This window comes from Phragmites australis, chromosome 13, assembly GCF_958298935.1.
Source record: "Phragmites australis chromosome 13, lpPhrAust1.1, whole genome shotgun sequence".
Taxonomy (NCBI): Eukaryota; Viridiplantae; Streptophyta; class Magnoliopsida; order Poales; family Poaceae; genus Phragmites; species Phragmites australis.
In genome coordinates, this window is record NC_084933.1 from 10789027 (window position 1) to 10813409 (window position 24383).

A 24383-nucleotide genomic window follows, 5' to 3' on the forward strand; every position below is an offset into this window, starting at 1 on the left:
GATCTAACACAAAGTTCACCCACACCAAGGTGAACCTCCTTATACCCTTTTTCTATCGTTTCCTAGCTCGTGGCGGTCGCCATTTCAAACTTTGATGTGAAAATCTTAGCTTCACTTAGATCCGATCCATTAGGTATTTTGAGCTTAACTCGGTGAATGTTATCCAAATCACTTTAGAAGCACTTCACTAGCCCTACGAAGCACTTTGGTACCTTTCATCGTCGAAGGTTTCGTCAGGGTCCTCGCTGGCAACCCTACAAGGGCACTGTCGGCAAGGTTTGGCGGTTAGATCACCGATAGGTCCGGTCTAATTACCAGTTAGGGCTAGAGAATCCAAGTTGAAAACCCTATATAAGGGTCAGACCGCCACTAGGACCGGTCTAACCGCCATACAGCGATCTGCCTGCCAGCATGCCTGCAGTCTGGCTGTCAAAGGCTGAAACTCTCTGCAAGCCGGTGGTCTGAGCGCCACTTCTACATCGGTGTGACCGCCAGCCATGCAAGGCTATGTTCACTTAGGTTAGCTTGTCCGGGGTTTCAAACTTCGAAACCCAAATCACTTAGCGATCTTTTGCAAATATTTTTGAATCATTACTCTCTAGTATTATTCAAGCATGCATCATGTGCACACTTTTTCGTCGTTTATTATTTATCCAATGCATTCTTATTCCATTTAGAGAGCTTTGCATTGACAATCCAAGCAAGTGAAGACGACGTCAACCTCCTGGAGTTTTGCGAGTGTTGTGCGGGAAGTATGAGGCAAACCTCATAGCAGCAAGGCAAGTATATGCATAATACAACCTTTGATTGAATTGTGGAGTCTAAATTGATAAGTTATACTTTATTTAAGTTTGCATGTACAATGAGTCAATGTTGGGCATCTATGGGTAGAACCTATGTTGATGCATTACCTCTGCCTTGAGTTGTTTATTATCCATATCCTTGTAGCCTTGATAACATTGTCGATGTCTAACTTAAGAGTCATTCAAAATGCTTAGCAATGCATAGGTCATCGGTAGAAGTCAAGCAATGGTTCATCCATTGTTCGTGAGCTTAGGGCTTATTTATTGTTCATAAACATTGATTATGATATTGATGGTTGGATGAGTGGTGAGGTTGAGGTGAGGTGTGGGCGGTGCTAGGGGTGTCTTCTACCCCGAAGGAGTTCCTTAGGGTAGTTCAAAAGAGGAGCCCGGGCACCATAGACCACTTGCATCGTTTAAGCACCGTCCGTCGGTGCAGTTGGCTCTAGTACTTTCCATACTAACCACATGATGAATTAATAGTAAGATAAGCCAAATATCATACGTTGTGCCAACACTTGCCTTGCGACCTTATGACGCGTAAGAGAAAAAGAAAAGGAGAAGCAAGGTGATAGGGAGCCGAAGGTGTTCGAGACACTCTCGCGATAACCCGATGCCATAGGGGTATTGTAAGTGGGTGGTTCCGGGTATGAGAAAGGTTGACACGTGTACCTTTTGGGTGGGTCTGTGTGGTCACTCAAGACATATGGTCCTCATGTCGTATGGGTAAAGTTGTACCCTCCTGTAGAGTGTAAAAATAATTCAAATTGACACACTCTCGGTCATAAGCATGCTCCTGTCTATTTGCATTGGTTGTAGAGTCATGAATGTATGATGGTTGGTATGGTTTTGTTGGGCATGGTTGTTGATGGTCGTTGATTACATGAGATGGTTCCATTTACATTTACGTTCATGTTGTTTATAGGTTTGAAAATGTTTGTTTGGTTAAGTATATGTGCTCACACATATGTCTCTAGGTTGCTTATGTATATAAATTTGCATAACCTTGTGACCTTCTCCTTGCTAATAGCTCAATGTATAATCCTTGGAGTCGGGTTATCTATATGTGCCCTATATGGATTAAGTCTTGAGAGCACCTTCGTACTCACGCTGCTCTTTCAAGTACTTCTAGTGAGGAGGAGCTCGTTTTTGTCTACTTCACGCCCGCCGATGTTGGTAGCAGGCCTGAGTAGGCAACTACTCTCGAGTGGCGAAGCTTTTGCAGTGGAGCCTAAGGATATGTGGCTCCACTCTTCTTTAGTTGTCTATAGTTTTGATTCCGCTACGTAGTTGATCTAATCTTTTATGTAAATTATTGTAAATGGTTGAATGCTTAAGAACTTATAATCTAATATTAATTAATCACTCTTTCTTAAGCTTTATTTTGATGTTATATGTTGAAAATGCATGTGTTCTGATCTTGGACACAAAACACGTGCTGAGACTATCGGGATGGTATTCTAATTAATCATTGAGGTTGTGATTACTGATAATGATCCTCTTGATGATTAATTAGAATACTATTTGGATGGTTCCTCATAGAAACTCACCGGCCACGCCTGTGTGAGGGTCTACATGGCCATTACAACCATGCAAGCTATGTACACCCACGAGTTCCGCCATCGGACGGAACGACGACCCTCTGGCTACCGCAAACCTGATGGTGGCCCTGGCCCGGGCTGGCATGAAGGCTACGGCCGGTGTGGAGGCCTTCCAATAATAGCGTAGTGAGGACCACGCAGCATCCCAAGGGGTTACGGCTGAGGCCGCAACCATGCAAGCCGCGCTTCAGTGGTTCTGGGCGCTCGAGCCCAAGGGCACTCATGCTTGGGCCCACCCTCGTGGTGTCTCTTGTGACGGCGCCCATGACACCTTTGTCGAGTTGGTGTCTTCTGAGAATCTAGCTGTCGGGCAGTCTCCTCTACCTCTCTTGATGGAAGTGGGCTCCGGAGAGACCATAGGCTGTGGTATGCGCAGATCCCGCCAACACTTTCAACACCTGACACAGACTCTAGTACCACAGGAAGGGTACTGGTGCATCCTGCACGGAGCTGGGTGTGGCTATAATAACAAGAATTACCGAAGCCTTATAGCCTTCCGGACGGAGTTGTCGGTGTATTCAGAACCAGGGGTCCCTAAGTCCCGAGGCCAGGCCGGCCATCCACCACATGTCACCACCCTGCAAGGTAAGAAGAAGCTAAGTCCCGGGAGAAGGTGCTCGGGGCCGCCGCCTCTGGTTCCCGAGCACCCTAGTTCCCCGATGATCCGCAGAGCCCAAATACCAAGAAGGAAGTGCTCGGGAGAGAGTGCTCGGGGCTGCACGTGGCAGCCCCCGAGGACTCGGTGCCCCGAAGGTCCCACCGAAGTGCTCGGGAGAGAGTGCTCGGGGCTGCACGTGGCAGCCCCCGAGGACTCGGTGCCCCGAAGGTCCCACCGAAGTGCTCGGGAGAGAGTGCTCGGGGCTGCACGTGGCAGCCCCCGAGGACTCGGTGCCCCGAAGGTCCCACCGAAGTGCTCGGGAGAGAGTGCTCGGGGCTGCACGTGGCAGCCCCCGAGGACTCAGTTCCCCGAAGGACTCACTCAAGTACTCGGGGGAGAGTGCTCGGGGCTGCACGTGGCAGCCCCCGAGGACTCGGTTCCCCGAAGGTTCGCGCAAGATCATTCAACGACCCGAAGGGTCCCGTCGTCAGGGTGTCATCCAGTCAAAGGCCCAATGCCGCATTTAATAGGCACGCGCGGTCTGACATCCTGACATCCTGACATTCTCAGCTGCCCACGCCCCAGTATCAGACCCTGCCATGCACTGGCAGGGGGGCGTGGGTCCATTAAATGCACGGGTCCCGTCCCGTTTCATCCAGGTGCCTCGGGATAACATTGCCAGAATCGAAGCGCTCCGCCTGCCACCCTGCCCTGGCAGAAGAACAAGACAGGGTGGGCGCACCGGGCACCTCTGAGGCTGCCCGGTGGGCCCCCTTTATGGCGCCCGAGGGCTTCCACAGTGGCGGGTGGTCGGATGCGCGCCGCATTTCTCCACCGCCCCTGTCACTTCGCCAAGATGAAATGATTGCGCCTTTCTCCGTGGCACCTTGGCATTCGCATCCCCTCTTTCCCATTCAGGATATGTTGAGGTCGGCGCGCCTATAAAAGGAAAGGATGGAGAACACGTAAAAGAGGACCCCCCGACGAACAAGACCGAAGAAACCGAAAGTGTGTGAAGAAGAGGACGCAGACGCTCGAACCAGCTCAAGCCAAGCTAGAACACGAGAGCCTCAAGCTCTTTGTAAACGGCTCTCCCCTTAGAACCAGATACATCCTTGAAGAATTTCCTTCAAGGATAAATATAGCGCTCACACAGGAGTAGGGTGTTACGCCTCCGTGCGGCCCGAACCTGTCTAAACCCCGGTGCACCCATCTTTTCCTCGCATTAGGGCAATCATCTCCCGCCAGCCATCGCATTTGTTTCCGTTCCCGCTTATTTCCCAAACAAGCTTTTCCAGGATCATCCCCCCGGCCGAATCTCTAAAAAGGGGTCTCTCGGGATCCCTGCGACAGGAGTTCACCCTCCGACAGGAGTACCTCGAGAGGCAGACGGGACACTTAGCAGGGGAAAGAGCTGGCGATAGGCGGTCTAGGGGTCATAAGACCGGAACGGGCTGCCGGGTAGGTCTCTGAACCTTACTGAGCCCCATCGGCCTTCTCTATCTCCTCCTACTCCACCACCGACAATACAATACCTCAGTGATGAGGATGAGTCACACCAACAACCCTAGCCAAAACAGAGTCCAGTATGCCCTCAGTGCAGGGGGGCCTTCCTGAACCACCAGAGTAGTTGGGGCATTCGGAGTGCCTCTCACGTTGGGTTCGATACTAGATGAGTTGGTCATGACAAAGGATAAGGGCTCTGATAGGAGAGCCCTGGGTATCAAGAAGGTCCACGAGGCCAATACCTTCGGTAGACGACATAGGCAGGAGAGACCAACTTTTTCCTCGCCAAGCTGCTATGAGGGCATCCGGGCCTCTAACCTTGCTAGGGAGACCTTATTTTGGCAAAGGTACGTCCATGACTACCTAGCAATAGTTTGGCTAGCTAGTTAAATTTTAACGACAGAATGGGCAGCTACTCTGAAAGTAGTTAGCATAGCGGTTAAGGGCCTCTACAATAGATAACTATTTAGTAATAACAGTAGACAGTAAAACTTAAGCTATATCTCTATTTAATAGTAGACAGTAAAACTTAAGTGATATCTTTGTTCAAATAGTAGACAATAAAACTTAAGTCACACCTTTTCTCACCTCTGGCAACCGTCGTCAGGCTCCAGATGGCCCTACCTCCGGAGCCTCGCTACGGTTAAGGGCCGAGGGTGTCATAAAGTGCCTCCCTTGGCCTAACCATTAGCATCACCTCTGGAAACCACCGTTGTTCTCCTGATGGCCCTTCCTCTAGAGCCCCGTCGCAGTCGGCATCACCTCCGGCAACCGCCGCCAGGCTCCGGATGACCCTACCTCTGGAGCCTCGCCATAGTCGGTGTCACCTCCAGCAACCGCCACCGAGCTCCGGATGGCTCTGCCTCCAAAGCCTCACCACGGTCGGTGTCACCTGACATCCCAACCCATAGACATCACTAAAGACACACTATAAGAGCTCATCCGGAGTCCTCATGCTCTAGACTCCCTAAAGAAGCTAAAAGTTCTCAAAGGCCATGGACCCCTCCGGTTACCGCCTCTTGAGATAGGAGAAGTAGTTGGTATCCAGAGGGAATATCTACAAAAGGAGAACACCAACTGCAACTGGCCTGGCACGAAGTGATCAGCAATTAATCCTGGTACAAGTGGTGGTTACCTTGACATCTCAATGCAAGTGGAGGTCACTCTGACACACAGGATAGTGTGGCATTTCAGTTTAAGACCAGACAAGCTCCACTCTTTGAGCTAGTTCACACCACTGTATTTGCCATAATAGATAAAATCTTTGGGTAGGGTTAAAAATATTTTACCTAGACTCAAGTTGTGTGATTCAACCGGTCTAGATCTTTGTGATATAGTAATAACATGTGTCACTATCTCTGTAAGGTGTATACTTATATACTTACATTTGATATGACACTATAAATATAGATACGTGGCCATCAGGCCTGAGAGATCAATCTTTTGGTAAAAAACATATGGATTTTCTTTCCTTTTCACTTCTTCTCTAAGCTTGAGTCTTGTCTCTAGAATTGACTCTCACCACACTTGTTCGTGAAAGACTTTTTCTTTCACCAACAATATCAAAACCACAATAAGTTGCAAATCTAGGAACACATGGTGCCAACTGGGATGCCACATCACCGCTCCCATTCTTCTTCTGTCCAGAAACTCTTCTTCCTCTCCTCAGCCATAAATTGAGACGCCCAAATGTACCGAGGTATGGCCAGGCGGTAGCCTTGCGGTGCTGACAGCGTACAAGTCCCCAAAGTTTAACAATGCACAGTACATTCCTTGACTACCATGTCTGTGATGCAAGCTGATCCTGCAAGGAATGTCTGCACCTTAATAACCATGAGCATTGCACTTTCCTCCTCTCACTGCTCGTTTCTAAGCTTCCTGAGTTTCTTGGGTGCTGAATGCATGGGGGGAGAGAGAGGCCAGGGCTTGGTAGATTGGTAGCTGGGTGTTCTTCAAAATTTCATGGGGTACATCTACTTTACTCAAAAAACAGGTTGGACTATTGATATACCCCATATTGTAAACCGAATGGTTTGGCGATTCAGAGCACACTACTATAAAAATGATATAATGAGACACCTTTGTACAGACACCTATTTAGAGCCATATGTACAAATAGTATCATAGACGGTTTCAAACTGAACCGTCTAAAAATAATAATAAGAGTAGTTTCTACGAGGTAGGACACTTTAATACAGACGGTTCTCATCTAAGAACCGTCTGTACTAATAATACAGACAATTCTCAAATCAAATTGTCTATATAAATAACATAGTACATACGGCTCCTATTAACTGAAGTGTCCTACTTTGCACCGCACGACAAGCAACAAAGTATAGACGGCTCGTATTAATTGAAGCGTCCCGCTTTGCACCGCATGACAAGTAACGCCCCACACGTTCATTAGACCGAACGTTCTCCAAACCGCCCCACCATGCAAACTAAAATCTAGCTAGCAGAGCGCCCCACCGCCCCTCAGATTCGGCCCCCTCCCTCCCCATCTCTGGCGAGGGAGCGGGGCCTCGTCATCAGCCTCCTTGGGGCCACCTGACCGGTCATCGCCATCTCCCGGAGCAAGGTGAGCTCCTTCCCAATGCGCCCACCATCGCCTCCTAGGCTTCACCGGCCCTCGCCCCCTCGCCATTGCCATCACCAGCCAGGTCCACCCCGCCCAAGCCAAATCCGTAGTGGATTGATTGATTGATCGCAACCCGAGCTTGGTGTTGGCCGCCACCCGCCGCTCTTCTCCTCTGCCTCCCTCACCACCTCTCTCTCTCTCTCTCTCTCAACGTGGAGCAAGCTGAGATTCCCTTCCCTGAGGTCAAACCACAGGAGGTACGATCCATAAGCTTGTCCGATTCTTGCAATCTCTGCTCTCTTTTTTTGTGCTTTTTGTCTCTCTCATCCCGACTCCATTGCTCAGGGAGGAGGAGCTTTGCCTGGGAAGAAGGAGGCGGTGTAGCTAAGGGCAGGAAGAGGAAGAAGAAAGCAGCATCCAACATGTCGGGCGAGGAAGTCCGCAAGGTCTCTCACGAGGATATACAACACATCAGTAGTTTAGTGCCTTTCTTGCTTTCCTAATCATTGCTTCTTCTGTGCGCTCGTCAGTTCTTAATCTATGAGTATCTAGCTTTCCCGTTTCTTGCAAGAACATCATGACGACGCAAGCGAACGAGGGGCAGTTCCTGAGCATGCTGCTCAATCTCGTCTGCAGCAAGAGGACCATGAAGATCGGCGTCTACACCGGCTACTCCCTCCTGGCCACCGCGCTCACCATCCCCAAGGACAGCACTGTTAGAAGTGAGACCCGTGCTTAGCTCATTTCCTTCCTTATATCACAGGCTTACTCATGGTAGTTCGTGCAGGCAGATCCTAGCCATGGAATCAACCGGGAGATCACACAAGAACTAGATGGGAGAGAGGGTCTGAGCGCTGCTCGTCGTAGTTGTGTTCTTTCTCTCTCGATTTCTTGGTCTGTAGCGCTAGAACTAGATGGGTGAATCGCTGCTTGCCATGCTATCTTATAATGCTCTGGTTGTGTTGTTCTTGCAAGATTTGATGTCTACTTTATGCTACTTGATATGTTCTTACTTCTTACTATTAAGTATGTGATTGTTAATGCGAAATAAGCACAGGAAGCAGCTGCGGTGGGCGCTGAACTTGCAGCTCCCGGCGGCGGGCACAATTTTATTTTTGATATTTTTGTGTCAGTATAGATGATTTTAAATTATGAGCGTCTGTACTATTCCTAGTTCACAGACGGCTCGAAGTTTCTCTAGTACAGATGGTTTTAGTTACAAGTTGACTGTACAGATTTATACAAACAGTTTAAAAATCATCTGTTCTGATTTGTACAGATTTTTTTTTAATAGATGGTTAAAAAAAACGTTTTATACGACGTTTCTAAACCACTTGTACAAATATTTTCTGCAGGAGTGGCAAACATATATGAATAAAGTAGGAACGCACGAGAAATACTCGGCTTGCATGCTACGTTGACATCAATGGATCGTTCGAGGGGAACCATGAATTCAGTAGGAAGAGAATCAGGACGACAGTTAACTAGCAGGAGAGCGTGCACCATGCAGGTGGCAGCAGTGTTCGTGCGACAGAAAAAGGGCATGTCATATGTTCACTTACTACTCCTCAGCTGGTCTCCAATATAAATGTATTAAGACATTGATATGATTTCTAATATGACATTTTAATTAATAATAACTCAAAATATAATCAAATAGAAAGAGTTAAATGTATGATAGTATTTTAATATCAATCTTATATATATATATGTATATATTTGTATGTATATATATGGTTAAACCTAGAAATATTTGACTCAGGGCAAACAATAATTGAGGTTAATTAAGTAGGGCCTCTAATCTTTCTTGGTGGCCTTTGCAGTGTAGACAAGGATGTCACAGGGCGCACCTACACTATGACTAAGATTATGTTCGGTTCAAGCTATGCTGACTTTTGCTACTCAGAAGAAAAAACTGAACCAAACACTTTAAAAATAATTTCTAAAAAGCAAAAAATGTCATTATTACTGGAATTCAAAAATTGTTTTGAAGGAGCTTTTATAACTTCTGAGAAATATTACATATATTGTATATATTATCTGTATAAAAACTAATTAAAAAACAGCTTTTGTATAAATAACTTTTCAACATTAACTTTTAAAATTAGTTTTTGAAAAAGCCTCGGCACCCAAACATGCCCCTAGACGCAGCGAGCGCGCCGTGGAGGGCCAGCCTCCGGTTGACAACCCCGACCACCTTTCTCAGCTGTTTGTTACTCCCCACGAATGATTCCATCTCACCTGCTTGCCGAGAAAGAGATCGAGGTGAGGCCGTGAGGGCCCGGCGGCGACCGAGCTCCAGCGGCCTCCTCTCCCTCTGCCTTTCTCTCTCTCTAGATCCAGCGTCCTCCTCTCCCTCTCCCCTCCCCTTTCCCTTCTCTCTCTAGATCCGAGGGCAGCCGGTGAAGGGCGCTGCTGCTGGAGGCCGCAACCACGGCCACCGGAGGTCGTCGCCGTGCCGCGCGTAGTGGGTGTGCACCATAACCCCTGATTTCGAACCTTAGAAAGTTTTCACACGTCATGATGAATCTGTTGAAAGCTTCTTTTTGTAATCAGTTGAAAGTTTCGGAAGGGGAAGGAAGAAGTCAGAGGAAGGAGATCTCGCAGGCGCTGCCGCCACTCTATCTGAGGCTTGTACAACGCGTACATGCGGCCAGAACTTCTTTGCATCTTTGCAGTTGCTGATTTTACCTGCCACGGTGGAGCTTGCAACTAGCGCTTGCGATTGAGTTGTTCATTGCTCGGGAGGCGCTCAACGCTTAGCGAAATCACCATTTGTGAGCGTAAAAAAACAGTTTCAGCATGATGATTAGCATATAGATTAGACAGACCCATTGAAGATTAAAACTCTTACACCGATGCTTCGTAACTCTTCTTAAACGTCTATTTAAATGTTTTACATGCCCACGCGCGAGCGCCCAGCAGTCGCCCCTGCGCACCTGCCAATGTATGGGCCTGAATCGCACGTGGAATTCCCCTGCAGTCGTCTCCTTGTGGTGACACAAGGCTGCAGCTAGCTACGGTGAGCGCACACCGAGACGACGGCATCCAGGACGGTGCCTGCAAATTAAACTCGCCCTGGTTTTAACCTTGTGCCCTCGACCTGCACAGCATTAGCATGGCCGCAAGTAAGAGTGCGCACGGACTGCGCTCTCACGCTCGAGCTGATCGAGCGCCGAAAATTCACTATTTGTCTGGATAAGCAAATAATTCTTACAAGTTTGGCTTGAATTTGAAGTCAAATTATAGAGTAGTAGCATTGTGAATTCAGTATTGGATTGGGATGTTACGGCCATATCTTTTAGCATACTCCCAGCGTCAACAGCGCCAGAATTTGGATACATGCATGCTTACATTAGCTCAAATACACTACCTTATGCCCTATGTATTAAAAAAGGCTGAGCATCAAACCGGACAGCTAGAGTACGTATCTCGTTAAGAAAGCAGTAAAAAAGATGACACGCAGGTGATTGAGATGCCAAGCTTGCATGGCATGCACATCAGTCCTCCCAACAGCTCAGGGTCTGGTCGCGTCGACCTGGGCTAGAGCAGCCTGTATCGTCTCCTTCAGCTGAGTACCACCCATTTCTTCTGTCTGCATGCAGATGGAATCAACGCTGTTGTTATCTGAGAAAAACTTCAACATGCATAGCAGGTAATATTGGCATTAGTACATACTGAGGTAAAATTAAATGCATATCTTGCAATGATTTAGACTACAATTGCAATCGTTTTCATCTCTGGCCAGGATACCTGGACTAAGAACCGGTCAGGTTTGAGCATGCGTGTCGCATATGTAGACATTCGGATTCCCGTGCTACTTCCTCCGATCTCAGACATATGTCCGTATAGCCTTCTCCTAATTATACCAAATATAAGTCTAGTTCAATGCATCTTTTTTTTTCATTCTTTCATATCTTTTTCTACTTAAATGCATCCTAATTAATACAGTAAATTTGTCATCCATGTTGACTTAGAAATAATTAATGAATAATAGGATCATTATATCCTGCCCTAGTTTTTTTAGGAAAATCCTCACCTTAATACTTGTGCCCGAATCGGGACGAGATGATTTTATTTATATATTTTAGAATGAGATAATTCTATTTATATATTAATATTTTTTAAGATAGAACGAGTCTATTTTAGTAACTTAGGTCTATCGTCAGTATCACGTTCAAAATGGAACGGTTACTTCCACCTTTTTTAAGAACAACTTCGTTCTAAATTTTTAAAAAATATTCCCTTATTCTAATCATTCTATCTCACTGTTCTCTATCAAATAGCTAAAAACAGAATAAATCCGCTCCATCTTAAAAACTAAACACTACCTAAATAGTATACTTATATTTGGGATCGGAGATAGTCAACAAAGGGGCCGCCGCAAACGGAACAGCAAAATGTGACCAAGACTAGGACCGTCTGGTCTTCAAGTCTTTATCCGTTAACCATAACCTTGAAAAGCACAAACTTTAATTCGCTGGTAAGCGGACGGATCGATCCTCTGTCACCCCCGTGACGTCGCCCCGGTTGACGTCATCCGCCCATGACACGGGCACGAGCCATTTAGACGCGACAGCGACGCCGGCAAACGATCGGACGTGGCAAGTAGGAACATATTTATGCTGTTGTTTGACCTGTACGAACATGGTGTGGACGACGGTGTCTCCGGCGACGGAGATGCTGGCCGTGATGACGTCGAGGCGGAGCGGCTCGAGCGCCCGGCACACCTTGGCCACTGCGCCCCTGCCCTTGCTGCACCGCACGCTCACCACCGCCATCCTCTCCCCTGCCTCCGACACCTGAAGCTGCATGAGCATTGAATCGAATCATGGCCAGCCCCGCGCCTCCGGTTTAATCTACTTGGTGGAATAACTTTTCAAGAAACTAGTGTCGGCAACCTGTAATTATCTTGTGTTCATTACCTCTAGGATCTGGACCGGCGGCGAGGGGGGCTCGGAGAGGGTGGAGCCGTCATCGAGCGCCCTTCTCATCTTCTTCCTCCAAGGGAAGCCGTCGGCGTCCTCCGTGGAAGCCCGGCCGATCGTTGCGTCCTCGGTTTTGACAGCGGCGGACTGGAGGGCGGATATGTCGGCGAGCATCCGGCGCTCCTGCTCCTGCAGATGCTCGATGTACGCGATGGCGTCCCTGATGATGGACGCCTTGTCCATCTGCACGGGTCAAGCATTTCACGTCGATTAGTGCGTGTCCTTGATTCGCCGACTAAGACCAATTGTGCTGCTGCTCTGACCTTGGTGATGTTGGGCACGACGCTGCGCAGCGCGTAGAGCTTCTCGTTGAGCCTCCTGCGGCGGTCCTTCTCCATGACCACGTTCTTGCTCGCCGCGCCCGACGTCGCCACGGCTGGCGTGGAGCAGGAGTTGGCGCCGTCCGGCGAGCTGGAGTCCTCGCGGTACGACGAACACAGGCCGGGCATCGACTCCGCCTCAATCGGCACGTGCATGCTTCATCAACAGAAAGACCAACCAATCAGGCCACACTTTCCCCCCAAGAAGCAGCAGCAGCAGATTTACGAAAGGATGGATGGGTTGGATAGATAGTAATCACCTGTCGACGACGGCGAGGTCGTAGCCGTAGGTCTCGAAGAAGAAGCACGGCGGCGACGGACAATAGAAATCCAAGCCCGCGCCCAGCAAGTCCGCCTCCATTGTGTTTGTTTGCGCTGCGCTGCGCTGCACTGCGCCTATGAGAAATTCTCAGAGAGAGCGTTTTGGCCTTGTTTACAGGTACTGACTGGCACTGCCACACTTATAGGAGTACTCTCTAGTCTCTACTACTCGTCATTAATCTGAGGCTGTTTGCGGCTAAGTATGGAATGGAATAATTTGAGTGCGTGTGTGGATGATGCAAAGCACTGCGAAGCAGAGGAGCATCTGGTGTGCAGTGCAGCAGATGCGATGTGGATGTGGGCAGGAAAAGGAGGGCGATGCTGCTTAGTCCATATCTCCGTTACCCACCGGACAGGCCACACAAGAGAATCCACTAGATCATGCTGTTTTCTCCACATGACTTAAACCCTTCAGTCGCTTCAACTACAGGGACAAATATATTCTGACCTCTGAGCATGCAGCTCCACCCCAATCTAAGCAGGGTCATACCTGAGATCTCGAGGGCCCCTAAAGTTAGGACCTATGACTACGAAAACCCATTAAAAACAGCAACGTGTTCAATATTCTAATTAAGTCATATTTCCACTTTTAGTACCAAAAGAATATGGGAGTCGCAGTCCACATATCCAACGTGCCACGTCTCTTCTAAAACTTTTCACCATTCTTTTCTCTTTCTTCTCTCTAACGCCTTCTATCTCAACGATGTGCCTCGCGTCGCTCCCCCCATCTTACCCACCTCCTCTCAATTCTATTGGCGTCCTTACCGTCTATCGTCACGCTAACTACCCCGTTTCGTTCTCCTACCACCCTTTTTGCCCCCTACCACTGACACTGCCCACTTGCGGTCATCCGCCATCAACAGCTGGAGGAGCTAACCCTGCTTTGCGATCTCGCCCGCCTTCAGTCGTCACCGCTAGTCTAGCGGCCGCCCCGGTCCTTCCTCTAAGCATGGCAGTCTCTGGAACCCCAAAACCTGGAAACCCCCTCCACAAACCTCACCGGAGATGCGTCGACTGTAACGAGCTTTATTTTCATTCGATTGTTCTATAGCAAACGTGAAAGAATATATGTCATGGTGACAAAGCTATTTTCAAAGGTTGAAGTGCTACATATAAAAACTTCACTTTCCCCTTTGAATTCGTGAAAAGCAGAGAACTTTTGAATGATTCAATTCTTATAGGAAACTTCCCAAAAGGATATGCGTTTGGTTTGTTTTTGGGGGGGGCGGGTGTAAGAAAAAGGTGTTTGCACTGGATGTCCAAACAACCAGGGTTTCCACTGTTTCGTCCTCCAAAACAAGTAAGGTTTCCCCTCTTTGACACGTCCAGGATTGTAAATTTCATGTTACATGTATACGAATCTTAGCGCGCTTTCAGACTAGCCGCATTTCCAGGGTGCCTGTGAACGTGCACATCATTTTCCTTCTCCCGTCCCCGCCACTACCTATATTCAGCGGTCAGCAGGTAGCAGCATCGCATTCAAGCGGCACCGCATAGACATATCTATTTCACGCTTCTGTTTTGGCGCGACAAGTGTTAGGATCATTACAGTTAAACTTTAGAAAATTAACCCTTGTTTGCAACAAAAGCAATCTATGCTTAGGAGATTAATTATCTATTGATACTATATATATAGCACAAATCTTTCCTTCAATGTTACTATTTTACAATGTGGACTTAATACTTAGAAGTGAGAGAAGGAGTGCTAAGGACGCTCTCGCTCTTCTCTAGATGCCGCTCGATGGTTGGTCGCTGGTGTTTGGTGGTGTCTTCCCTTCTGCTGTCTGAAGCCTTCTTTTATAGCCGCTAGAGGAGCTCATTTTCTTCTTTATTTAATCTGATCTAGGTACTAGGATAGTAGCTTAGAATCTCAAGGTACATAATATATTCTCTGTCGATGGAACATGAAACCCCGTGAAGTCGTCTGCTGATTATCTTCTGTTGATGACAGAAGATGTACTTTGGCCTTTTTAGAGCATACGAGCATATAGTCTTCTGAGTATGTGAGTATGCAGACTTTCTTTTGTCATTTTCTTCTGCATGGTTCTTCTACGCCTAAATTATTGATATCAGCTTATTAATACCACATACCTTCGAAGGACAATATTCTGATATCTTTCATCTTTTTAACAGATATGTCTCTTTATAGAGTTTTCTCTTTTTAAGATATATTCTTTATTTTAGATTTTGTTCATGTTCGGCAACATCCATAGTGTCTTCATCTGAGAATAGGATTTCAAATCTTTCATCATATATTTTCTTTATTTCTTCAAACTTATCACTCATCTCTTTTTGTAATTTTTTTAGAATTTTTTCCTTCATTTCTATCTTTTATTGTGGTAATATTGATTCAAATTTTTCTTCAACTTTTTAGTCTATGTATAAACCATCCAAATGATCCACATCTTTCATTAGGCATTCTTTATATGTGAGTTTTTTTTAAGACTCTTCTTCCTTGATATAAGATGCTGCTACTGAATTTTTTTTATCCTTTGCCCTTCTAAATTTCTGAATATAATCTTTAGCAGCAGGTTCTATATAATAATTTACTCCCAAAATTTTTCGAGCTTGATTTAATGTTTCATCAATATTTGCATATTTTTCCATGACATTCCTCCTGCCAATTTTGAATCTATCTTTTAAGAGATTATTTCTTCAAATGATATGTATATACCTGATACCTTTCTATCAAATACAACATACATAGGCTTTGGCTCTATTACCTCTGAATTTTCTGATGTGTGCAGTAATTTATTTATCATGTGAGAATATTCAGTAAAACTATTTAATATTGATAGCATATATCCCCTTTCTTCTCGCTTATTGTTATATTGAAACCAAAAGTTATCTAGTATACATTCTTGTACTTTATCTAGGACTATATGATCATTTGGTTTAAATTTATACGAATTTGGTGGAAATATTCTTAGCTTATTTTCAGCTCTAAAGCTAAATGATTTAACTCCGCTGAAATTCATCGATGTCTTCATTTCTGCAAAATAGATGAATGAGAAAATAAGTCAGGCAACTTATTATCCATTTCTTTTATATGTTCAAAACTTACTTTATAGCTATTTCCAGTAACAATATCTTCGAACAAAACCCAATTTCTCTATCAGTATTGTTTACGGTTTTTAACTTGTAACTTCCTGAATCATATCTACATATTTTGTCTTCTATTTTTGGGAAATATTTATTAGATTTTTGCTTTAATATAGCACCCCATTCTTCTTTAGAGGCTTCAGTTTTGATAATAAAACAATTATCATATAAAAGTAATTCTAACAGTTTTAAATCCTTAACCTTTTCCTTCATCAATTTTACTAATTTTATGTCTTCCGAGTTGAAATACTTTTGGCTATTCTTTCTTAACTTTGCATACAATGGCCAATCAAGCTTGGCTAGATTATCTATATAGTTTCTCGCATAATTTACAATTCCTAAGAATTATTGTAGAACTTTTTTTTCATTCATGGTATCAGAGAATTTTAAGATTTTATTTGCAATATGCTCTTGTAGATATATTTTACCTTCTCTTATCTCATGTCCAAGAAAAATTAATATTTCTTTACAAATTTTCATTTTCTTTTTAGATAATATCAACCCATTTTGTTCTACCTTTCTAAAGAATATTTAAAGGTGGGAAATATGGCAATATGTTCTTTATAAGTTTGTGAAAATATTAACAGATCATCTATATAAACTAATATAAACTCTTGGTTTTCATTAAAAATATTTTATATTTTTCTCTAAAATAATGCAGGCACTTTTTTCAAGCCTAAAGACATTATAAGCCATTCAAAATGTCCTTGTGGACATGTGAATATTGCCCATTCTATGGATTCTTTTGCCATCTTAACTTGTCAAAACATAGCTTTCAAATCAAAATTTGAAAAGTATTTGCTACCTCGTATCATATTAATACATTCTTGTTTATTTGAAATATTATATGCATCTTCCACAGTATTATCATTTAACCTTTTGTAATTTATCACCATCCTTGATTTACACCATACTATTTTAGAATGATTTCTTACTATAAATGCTATGGATCGATATAGACTTCTACTTTCTCTTATAGCTCCTAATTTTAATAATTCTTCAATATGCATTTTAAGCCTGTCTATGTCCTTTGGAGTGGCTTCTATAGGGCATGTCTTAACTATGTAATCTATATTTAAACAATTCATTGGTATATAAGGAAATTATAAAATTAATTTCCACGCTAAGCTATATAAGGAAATTGGAAGTTCCTTAAGAATGCACCATCTTAACTTATTTAAACAATTCAATTTCCTTTAGCTTGCACACAACACACTGGGATATAATAACCAAGAAGTACTAATACTAAAGCCACCTCCTTGTATCTATACTAAATGTATCGCCATGTGTGTAAAATTACTTTATCTCTGACATATTTCTATCTATCCTACATAACTACTATACTTATATGTAATATCTCCTATTTTCATATTAAGCATGAGGGATAGGATAGGCCGATTCAGGGATCGGTTCGCCTCCTGGAGAGTTTTTCTGCCTCACTGTTTCCAATCCGACAATAGCTGGAGGTACAGGACCATAAGTGGAAGGAAATTGTTCTCATACTTCAGTATTTGAAGAACATTTAAGGCTGCACTAACTTAAGAGGATCTTCTACCTCTCCCAGGTTACTAATCTTAATTTCTATATTGTGGCATCGAACCACTTTTCATTCATTTTTGGATAACTATCATGAGCGACAATGCATTCATGCTTCAGTCTTTCATTATGTTAACATCACTGATCAAACATTTGTGCTCTATAGAGATCGTCAAAGTAGCTGGTGCATTGCTCTCTTGTCACACTCAGTTTCAAAAGAACAAACCAGATACATTCCATATGTACGCCAGGATCAAGTTTCATACATGTGGTGACTTCATAAGTGATAACATAATATTGTTATAACAGAACGATAAGATTCATTACAAAAGGACTCATAGGTCTTAAAAAAACACTAAGATAACTTCCAGCGGTAGCGGGTCTTCCATCCATCCACATGTGTTGTTTCGGGGGAGCGTCATTCTAGAATATGATCTTCATATCGAAAACTTCATTCGCTTAGAACTCAACATCCATCATCCGGGACGTCCTCGAAGTCTTCACCTTCTGAGCAGCATTAAGAGGTTGGGAGAAGGCAAGCATAAGTATATGGAGTACTCAGCAAATATGAAAAATATGACATGAAGGATTAAGGCAAGAAAGACTCAACTCAGGTTGATTGCATCTATGCCAACCTAATCTAGGACTCAAAAAGAACTTAGCAATTCTATTTACTATGTGTGATGATATCAACATTAAAGGAACAGCTCATCGGATTCCATCCGACTACCAGACTCACCAGATATCCCATATCCCGCTACCAACTCATCGGGGTACTACCACCCGACTACCCAAAACCAACCATCCAAAATCTCCACTAATCATGAAGAAGTCCAAGCCCACTCTTGACCGTGAGCACTTCTGATCGATCAATTTTATACTCTGCAGAGTCTGCACACTTTACTTATGAGTCGTGATCAACTCTTTTGCCGGTACCTATCGGTGCCTTACACATTTTCGAGATGTGCGCCGAGAGATCGCTATAAGGTCTTTATATGGTGTCTCTAAATCCGTAAACACCCGCTAAGGTTTCACCGCTAATAGGGATTTCATCCACTACAGAGGCCCCCTCTTGTACCACTTAACCGCCCACTGGTGCGTACAGAATAAGGAGGACATCCAACTAATTGTCCAGGCTGTACCATATAAGCCTCGTGGTTATGCTGTTATGCCGGGTTATATGTCCATGAGCCGGTCCTTAGGATCTCAAGAAGGTACTCGCACATCACCTAATGCACACACAACAACCATACCAACTAAACCAACCTGTCTCGATCCCTATATTCCATATTGCTACAAAAGATTACCCAAACCGGTTCATGTTGCAGAGACCATTAGTCAGATTAACATATAAACCACCTGACTTGACAGCATTTCTACCCTTGACATTTAAACTACAACACAAGCGACAAAGATAATCATGGAAAGTACTAATAAACCATAAACATGAGATTCATATTGACAAGCATGCATTTAGAAAGTAAAATACACACTTTCCTATAAGCACAATGTGATCAAGGACACTTGCCTTCAGCAACGGGCTGCTCAAGCTCTTTAAAAGTCTGGTCCTGCAGATTCACGAACTGCTCGTCTCCTATTACAATCGCGCACACTAGAAACAAACAAGTACAAACATCTAAGAACATTACACTAAACAGCAAAGAGCTATAAAAAGCCTACTAATGGATAGTACTCGCTGCTACGATCATGTGAGCGCAAGAATCGCCTAAAACGGAGCTCGTATGAAAAGTTATGAGGGTTTTAAGCTATATGGGCTTTTTTTGAAAAAGAACAAGGGATAATTTGTAAAACCAAAAATTTCCAAGGCTTATTTGTAAAATTTAGGGACCTATTTGTAAATAAGTAAAAATTTAGAGGGCTAAAAGTAAAATAACAGTACTAATAGGGGCATTTTTATGAAAATAGAAAAGTTTAGGGACCTAAATGTAAGATTACCAAATTTTAGAGAAAAAAGGGTTTATTTTGTATTGAAAAACCTATTTATTGTGTAAGCATGATGTCATCGCTAATTGGACCTGCTGATCGGGCTCGAGTGTGTTGACGTGGCTTGCCACGTCAGACAAGGCTGCTGATGTGGTTGCAACACGTGGCGTTGACGTGGCAAGGCTGACTGGGCTACCTCTATTTAAATCTGTTGGGGATCATCTCCCGTCATCCCCGCACTCGAAGACAACTGCGAAGTTAGTTGGAGGTGCTACGTGATAGCTGTCATGCTGGCCGCATCTTCTTCTCACCGGATTGGCGCATGCGAAGCGTCCAAGCATCTTCTTCTCGCCGGATTGGCGCACGTGAAGGCTAACCAATCTCGATTGACGGGTGAAGCCCCGATTCGCGTCCCGCGTCCTTCGGACCATGCGAAGACACGACCAGGTCTTCGCCAGGAGGCGGCAAAGGCAGCTCGTCAGGTGGTCGAACCAAGAGGGCTTCAATATCCTTCGGTTGTACGATGAGCTTGACAGTGGGCCCAGTTGCCCTAGGCACTGCTGTAATTATAGGATCATGCTCATTTGTACCATATTACCCCCAGATATTCCGGAAATGTAGCACGTTAGGGGGTAATATATGTAAACCGGGCCCGTGATCGCCGGGTACGGGCTATAAATAGAGCCACAGTGTAACCGTGAAAGGTAATAAAAAAATGTTCTACTTCCAGTACACGTCGCTATAAGGGACCTTCGCCACTTCCATCCCCGAAGTTCCACCTTGTCTGGGACTTCAATCCCAACAGTTGGCGCCGTCTGCGGGATCGAACCCACGAAGGCATGCCACCCAAGAAGAAAGGGAAGCCAACTGGAGGAGCGGAGGCGCTACTGGAACTCCCAGCCGCGATCGGACCTTCGACCGACAGAACCACTCCGGCGGTACCAGAATCAGGCAATGCCTCGGTCGGGGGGGGGGGGGGGGGGCTTCGGCTGCACAAGAGCAGCATTGCGAAGTTGACACAGCGCCACAACAAACTGCCAATGGCCGACATGACAACGCACTTCGGGTGGACACGGAGCAAATGCCAATCATGGAGCCAATAGATCGCATTCGCTTCGATCTTCCAGAAAAAGAAGGCGAAAGAGGGCAAAACGAAGAATGGGAGGAACTAGGCGACTTCGCGGAGTTTGAACATGATGAAGAAACAAACAAAGAACGAAATGCTAGGCTAGAAGCTGAGGAGTTGGAAAGGCAGATTGCGCACAAAAAGCGCATGTTGGATGGCCTAGCAGCAACCCGGAAAGCTGCGGAGTACCGCCGGCGGGCAGACGAAGCAAGAAAAACGTTGGAAAGGATCCAGGAGGAAATCGATATACTCCAAGCAGAAGGCATGTCTCGCCGGCCGACACCACCGGGAGATTTGATACGAGCCTCGCAAGAAGTTCGGCGAAGATCTTCCACGGGAGATCCTGAGTCACCCCTAGCAATGGACCTGCAAAATCAGCCATGGCCGCTAGGATTCAAAATGCCCAGAGTGGTTATGTTCGATAGAGAATCAGATCCGAGAGAATTTGTCATGAGCTTCGTGGCAGCCATAGAGTCAGCTGGTGGAGACGATGTAACCTTGGCGAAGGCTTTCATATTGGCGATCAAGGGAATAGCAAGGTCGTGGTACTCCGCTCTACCCCCGGGATCCATATATTCATGGGAACAGCTGCGCACTGCCCTGTACAGGAACTTCCAAGGGAACTGGGCAGATAACATCACTGCAACCGACCTCTTCACGCTGAAGCAACAACCGACAGAAACTTGACAGAGCTATATGCGCCGATTCGTACACATACGTTGTTAGGCGAAGGGATTGAGCGAAGATACGATCATCGATGCCGCAATACAGGGCATCAGAGGGGGCCTTTTGGCAGGAAAGCTCACCAGAAAAAGACCCACAAGCGTCCAGGAGCTACTAAACAAGATGGAAGAATACTCAAGATCTGAACTTGATCATCTACGAAGGAAAAATAAGTTTACGGCCTCAAGAGTAAAGCATGCACCACCTAAGGAGGCAGTTGGTGGCAATTAGAGAGACAGACCTCAGCGTCCAAGAAAACCTAAAGGTCCTGATTATCCAAGCCAAAAAGAAATCAACCAGATCAACCCCGGCCCGCCCAAAGTAGTCCAAGGCTTGTGCGAAGCCTACAACTCGTCCAATAGAGGAGGCCGGGCGGGCAGGGGAAGAGGCCGCGGAGGTAGAGGAGGACGACCTTCGCATGACCCGGTAACCTTTTACTGTGAGCTGCACGGCGAAGGAGCAGGCCACCGGACTAAACATTGCCCACAGGTCGTGGCCATGAAAGAAAGTTTAGCGAAGAAGTCGGTAGATAACAGAAGGACAATTCACCACGCAACAAGCTTCGCAAGAAGTGAAGGGTGGAAAAACCACAATCAGAATGTGGTGTTCCCGAACCAATGGCAGCAAATTCCAGCACCACAATTTGCACCCGCACCTTCAGCCCAATTTGATCAAACTAGGCAACTGAACATTCGGGGCGTCCTACCCCCTCCTCCGCCAAGACCTGCAATCGAGGCACCACCAGAAAGTAGCAAATCAGTTAATACCATAAACAATGGGTACAATGTGGTGCTGGCCATTTTAGGGGGGGTCCAGCCAGCAAACAGAATCCAAAAGACAGCGAAAAGAATACGTACGAAGGGTTAACTACGTCGGAGTGGGACCAACGTACATCGATTCAAGATGGTCTAACATTCCCATTACATTCTCGCAAGAGGATATGAGGGTATTAGATTATCCGCACACAGATGCCTTCGTCATTACCGCGAACATCTCGGGAAACGAAGTACACAGGATATTGATCGATGGAGGAAGTTCTGCGGACATTATCTTCGCTGATGCCTTCGATAAGATGGGGCTGCGAAGAAGTGACTTGAAACAAGCTGGGTCACCGTTGTTAGGCTTCGGCGGAAACACAATCAACGCTCTGGGAAAATTAACAATCCCAGTGTCGTTTGGCGAACAGATGAATTTCCGCACAGAGGAAATTACCTTCGATGTGGTGGACATTAGCTACCCATACAATGCGATATTTGGGAGGGGGTTCCTCAATAAATTCGGAGCAATACCGCACCACGCTTATTTGTGCATGAAGATGCCTGGCCCAGAAGGAGTCATAAAGGTGTTGGGAGATCAGCGAGTTGCTAGGCGAATCGAAGTAGGAATAGCCCCAGGAAGAAGAAATGTCCACAACATCGCAGACCCTTCGACGGGTGCTGAAGCAGGCCACAGCAGGCAAACCATAGAGAAATGTGCGAAGGCTGCACCAGAAGAACCTACCAGAATAGTACTGCTAAATCATGAAAAAGATAAGAAGATTACAATAGGGGCAGAAGCCCTGGCAGAAGATCAGCAACAACTTATAATGTTCCTTCGCAGAAACGACGATGTCTTCGCGTGGTCCCCCAGAGACCTGCAAGGAGTAAGTCGAAGCATCATTCAGCACAAGCTAAATGTGGACCCCAAAGCGAAGCCAAGGAAGCAGAAGCTTAGAAAAGCTTCGGGGGAAAGAGAAGAAGCAGCAAAGGCCAAACTAGAAAAACTGCTCGATGCTAGAGTAATACGCGAGGTTATGCACTCGGAGTGGCTGGCCAACCTCGTATTAGTAAGGAAAAGCAATGGAAAGTGGAGAATGTGCATCAATTTCACAGATTTAAACAAAGCTTGCCCCAAAGATGACTTTCCACTGCCTAGAATTGACTAGCTCATAGACTCTGCATCCGGCTGCGAGATGCTAAGCTTCCTAGATGCTTATGCAGGGTACCATCAAATATGGATGGCAAAGGAAGACGAAGACAAAACGAGTTTCAGAACCTCTTTCGGAACATACTGTTTTGTAAGAATGCCTTTTGGACTCCGGAATGCTAGAGCAACCTTTACAAGATTGGTACAGGCCGCATTAAAGCCGCAGCTGGGACAAAATGTATTGACCTATGTTGATGACATAGTAGTAAAAAGTACCAGGAGAAGCCAACACATCGAAGACCTCCGGGAAACCTTCGATAATCTGCAAAGAGCAGGTTTAAAATTAAACCCGGAGAAATGCGTCTTCGGAGTGCAATCCGGAAGACTCCTGGGGTTTCTAGTGTCGAAAAGAGGAATCAAAGCGGATCCTCAGAAGATAGAAGCAATTTTAGATATGAAACCGCCACATAACAGAAAACAAGCCCAACGCTTGACAGGAAGACTAGCAGCATTGAACAGGTTCATTGCAAAGTCCGCCGAGCGAAGCCTACCACTCTTCAAGGTGTTAAGAAGTTCTGACCCTTTCAAATGGGGTGCTGAGCAGCAGGCTTCCTTCGATGAGTTAAAAGTATACTTGACGAAGCATACAGCATTGACCAGCTCGGATCTAGGCGCAGATTTGCTGCTATACATAGCGGCATCCCCCTCAGCAGTCAGCGCTGTTCTCGTGCAGGAAAAACCCGAAGATAACAGGCTGCGTCAAGCACCAGTGTATTATGTATCCGAAGTACTAGCAGGCCCAAAAAAGTCATACACAGAGTTGGAAAAAGTAGCGTATGCACTGGTAATGGTATCCCGCAAGCTCCGCCACTATTTCACTTCTCACAAGATTACAGTGCCAACTTCCCTACCCCTTCGCGACATGTTCGAAAACAAAGAAGCCATCGGAAGAATAGCGAAGTGGGAAACAGAGATAGCTCCATTCATGATTGTCTTCGTGGCGCGAACATAATTAAAATCGCAGGCGCTGGCAGATTTTGTGGCGAAATGGACACCTTCATCTGAGGATTTGGATGACGAAGCAGCAGAACCTATCTGGACCGCGTACTGCGACAGAGCTTGGAGAGCTACAGGAGCAGGAGTCTCGGCAGTAATATTTTCACCTTCGGGGACGAAGCTGCGATACGCCGCCAGGTTAGAGTTCCGATCCACAAACAATACGGCGGAATACGAAGCTGTACTCCTGGCACTTCGCAAGGCGAAGGCTTTGGGAGCTCGAAGAATACTTGTCAAAACAGACTCGAAAGTTGTAGCAAGCCAGATTGAAAAAAC

General features: G+C 45.6%; 1 protein-coding gene across 3 annotated transcripts; it reads right to left on the reverse strand.

Annotated features, from left to right (window-relative positions):
* Positions 1–9964: 9964 nt before the first annotated feature.
* On the reverse strand, positions 9965–13138 carry LOC133889782 (transcription factor BHLH6-like). Of its 3 annotated transcripts, none has more exons than XM_062330256.1 (5): positions 12655–13137; positions 12338–12551; positions 12012–12257; positions 11734–11894; positions 9965–10681 (listed from the first exon to the last, which is right to left on the reverse strand). In XM_062330256.1, exons 1-5 carry the CDS (start codon positions 12753–12755, stop codon positions 10654–10656), a joined length of 750 nt encoding a protein of 249 aa, XP_062186240.1. In that variant the 5' UTR covers positions 12756–13137; the 3' UTR covers positions 9965–10653. The 3 variants fall into 3 exon arrangements, with proteins under 3 accessions (XP_062186240.1, XP_062186239.1, XP_062186238.1); XM_062330255.1 differs by having other exon boundaries at positions 9968–10681; positions 11724–11894; positions 12655–13136; XM_062330254.1 differs by lacking the exon at positions 9965–10681 and having other exon boundaries at positions 11400–11894; positions 12655–13138.
* Positions 13139–24383: the final 11245 nt, after the last annotated feature.

Excerpts from the sequence above, each read along its gene's own strand:
- LOC133889782 (XM_062330254.1), bottom strand. The coding sequence starts at position 12,755 with ATGGAGGCGGACTTGCTGGGCGCGGGCTTGGATTTCTATTGTCCGTCG. Across the intron at positions 12,258-12,337 it reads TCGTGCCCAACATCACCAAG|ATGGACAAGGCGTCCATCAT; the intron begins GTCAGAGCAGCA and ends TGACCCGTGCAG. Across the intron at positions 11,895-12,011 it reads CGCCGGTCCAGATCCTAGAG|CTTCAGGTGTCGGAGGCAGG; the intron begins GTAATGAACACA and ends ATGCTCATGCAG.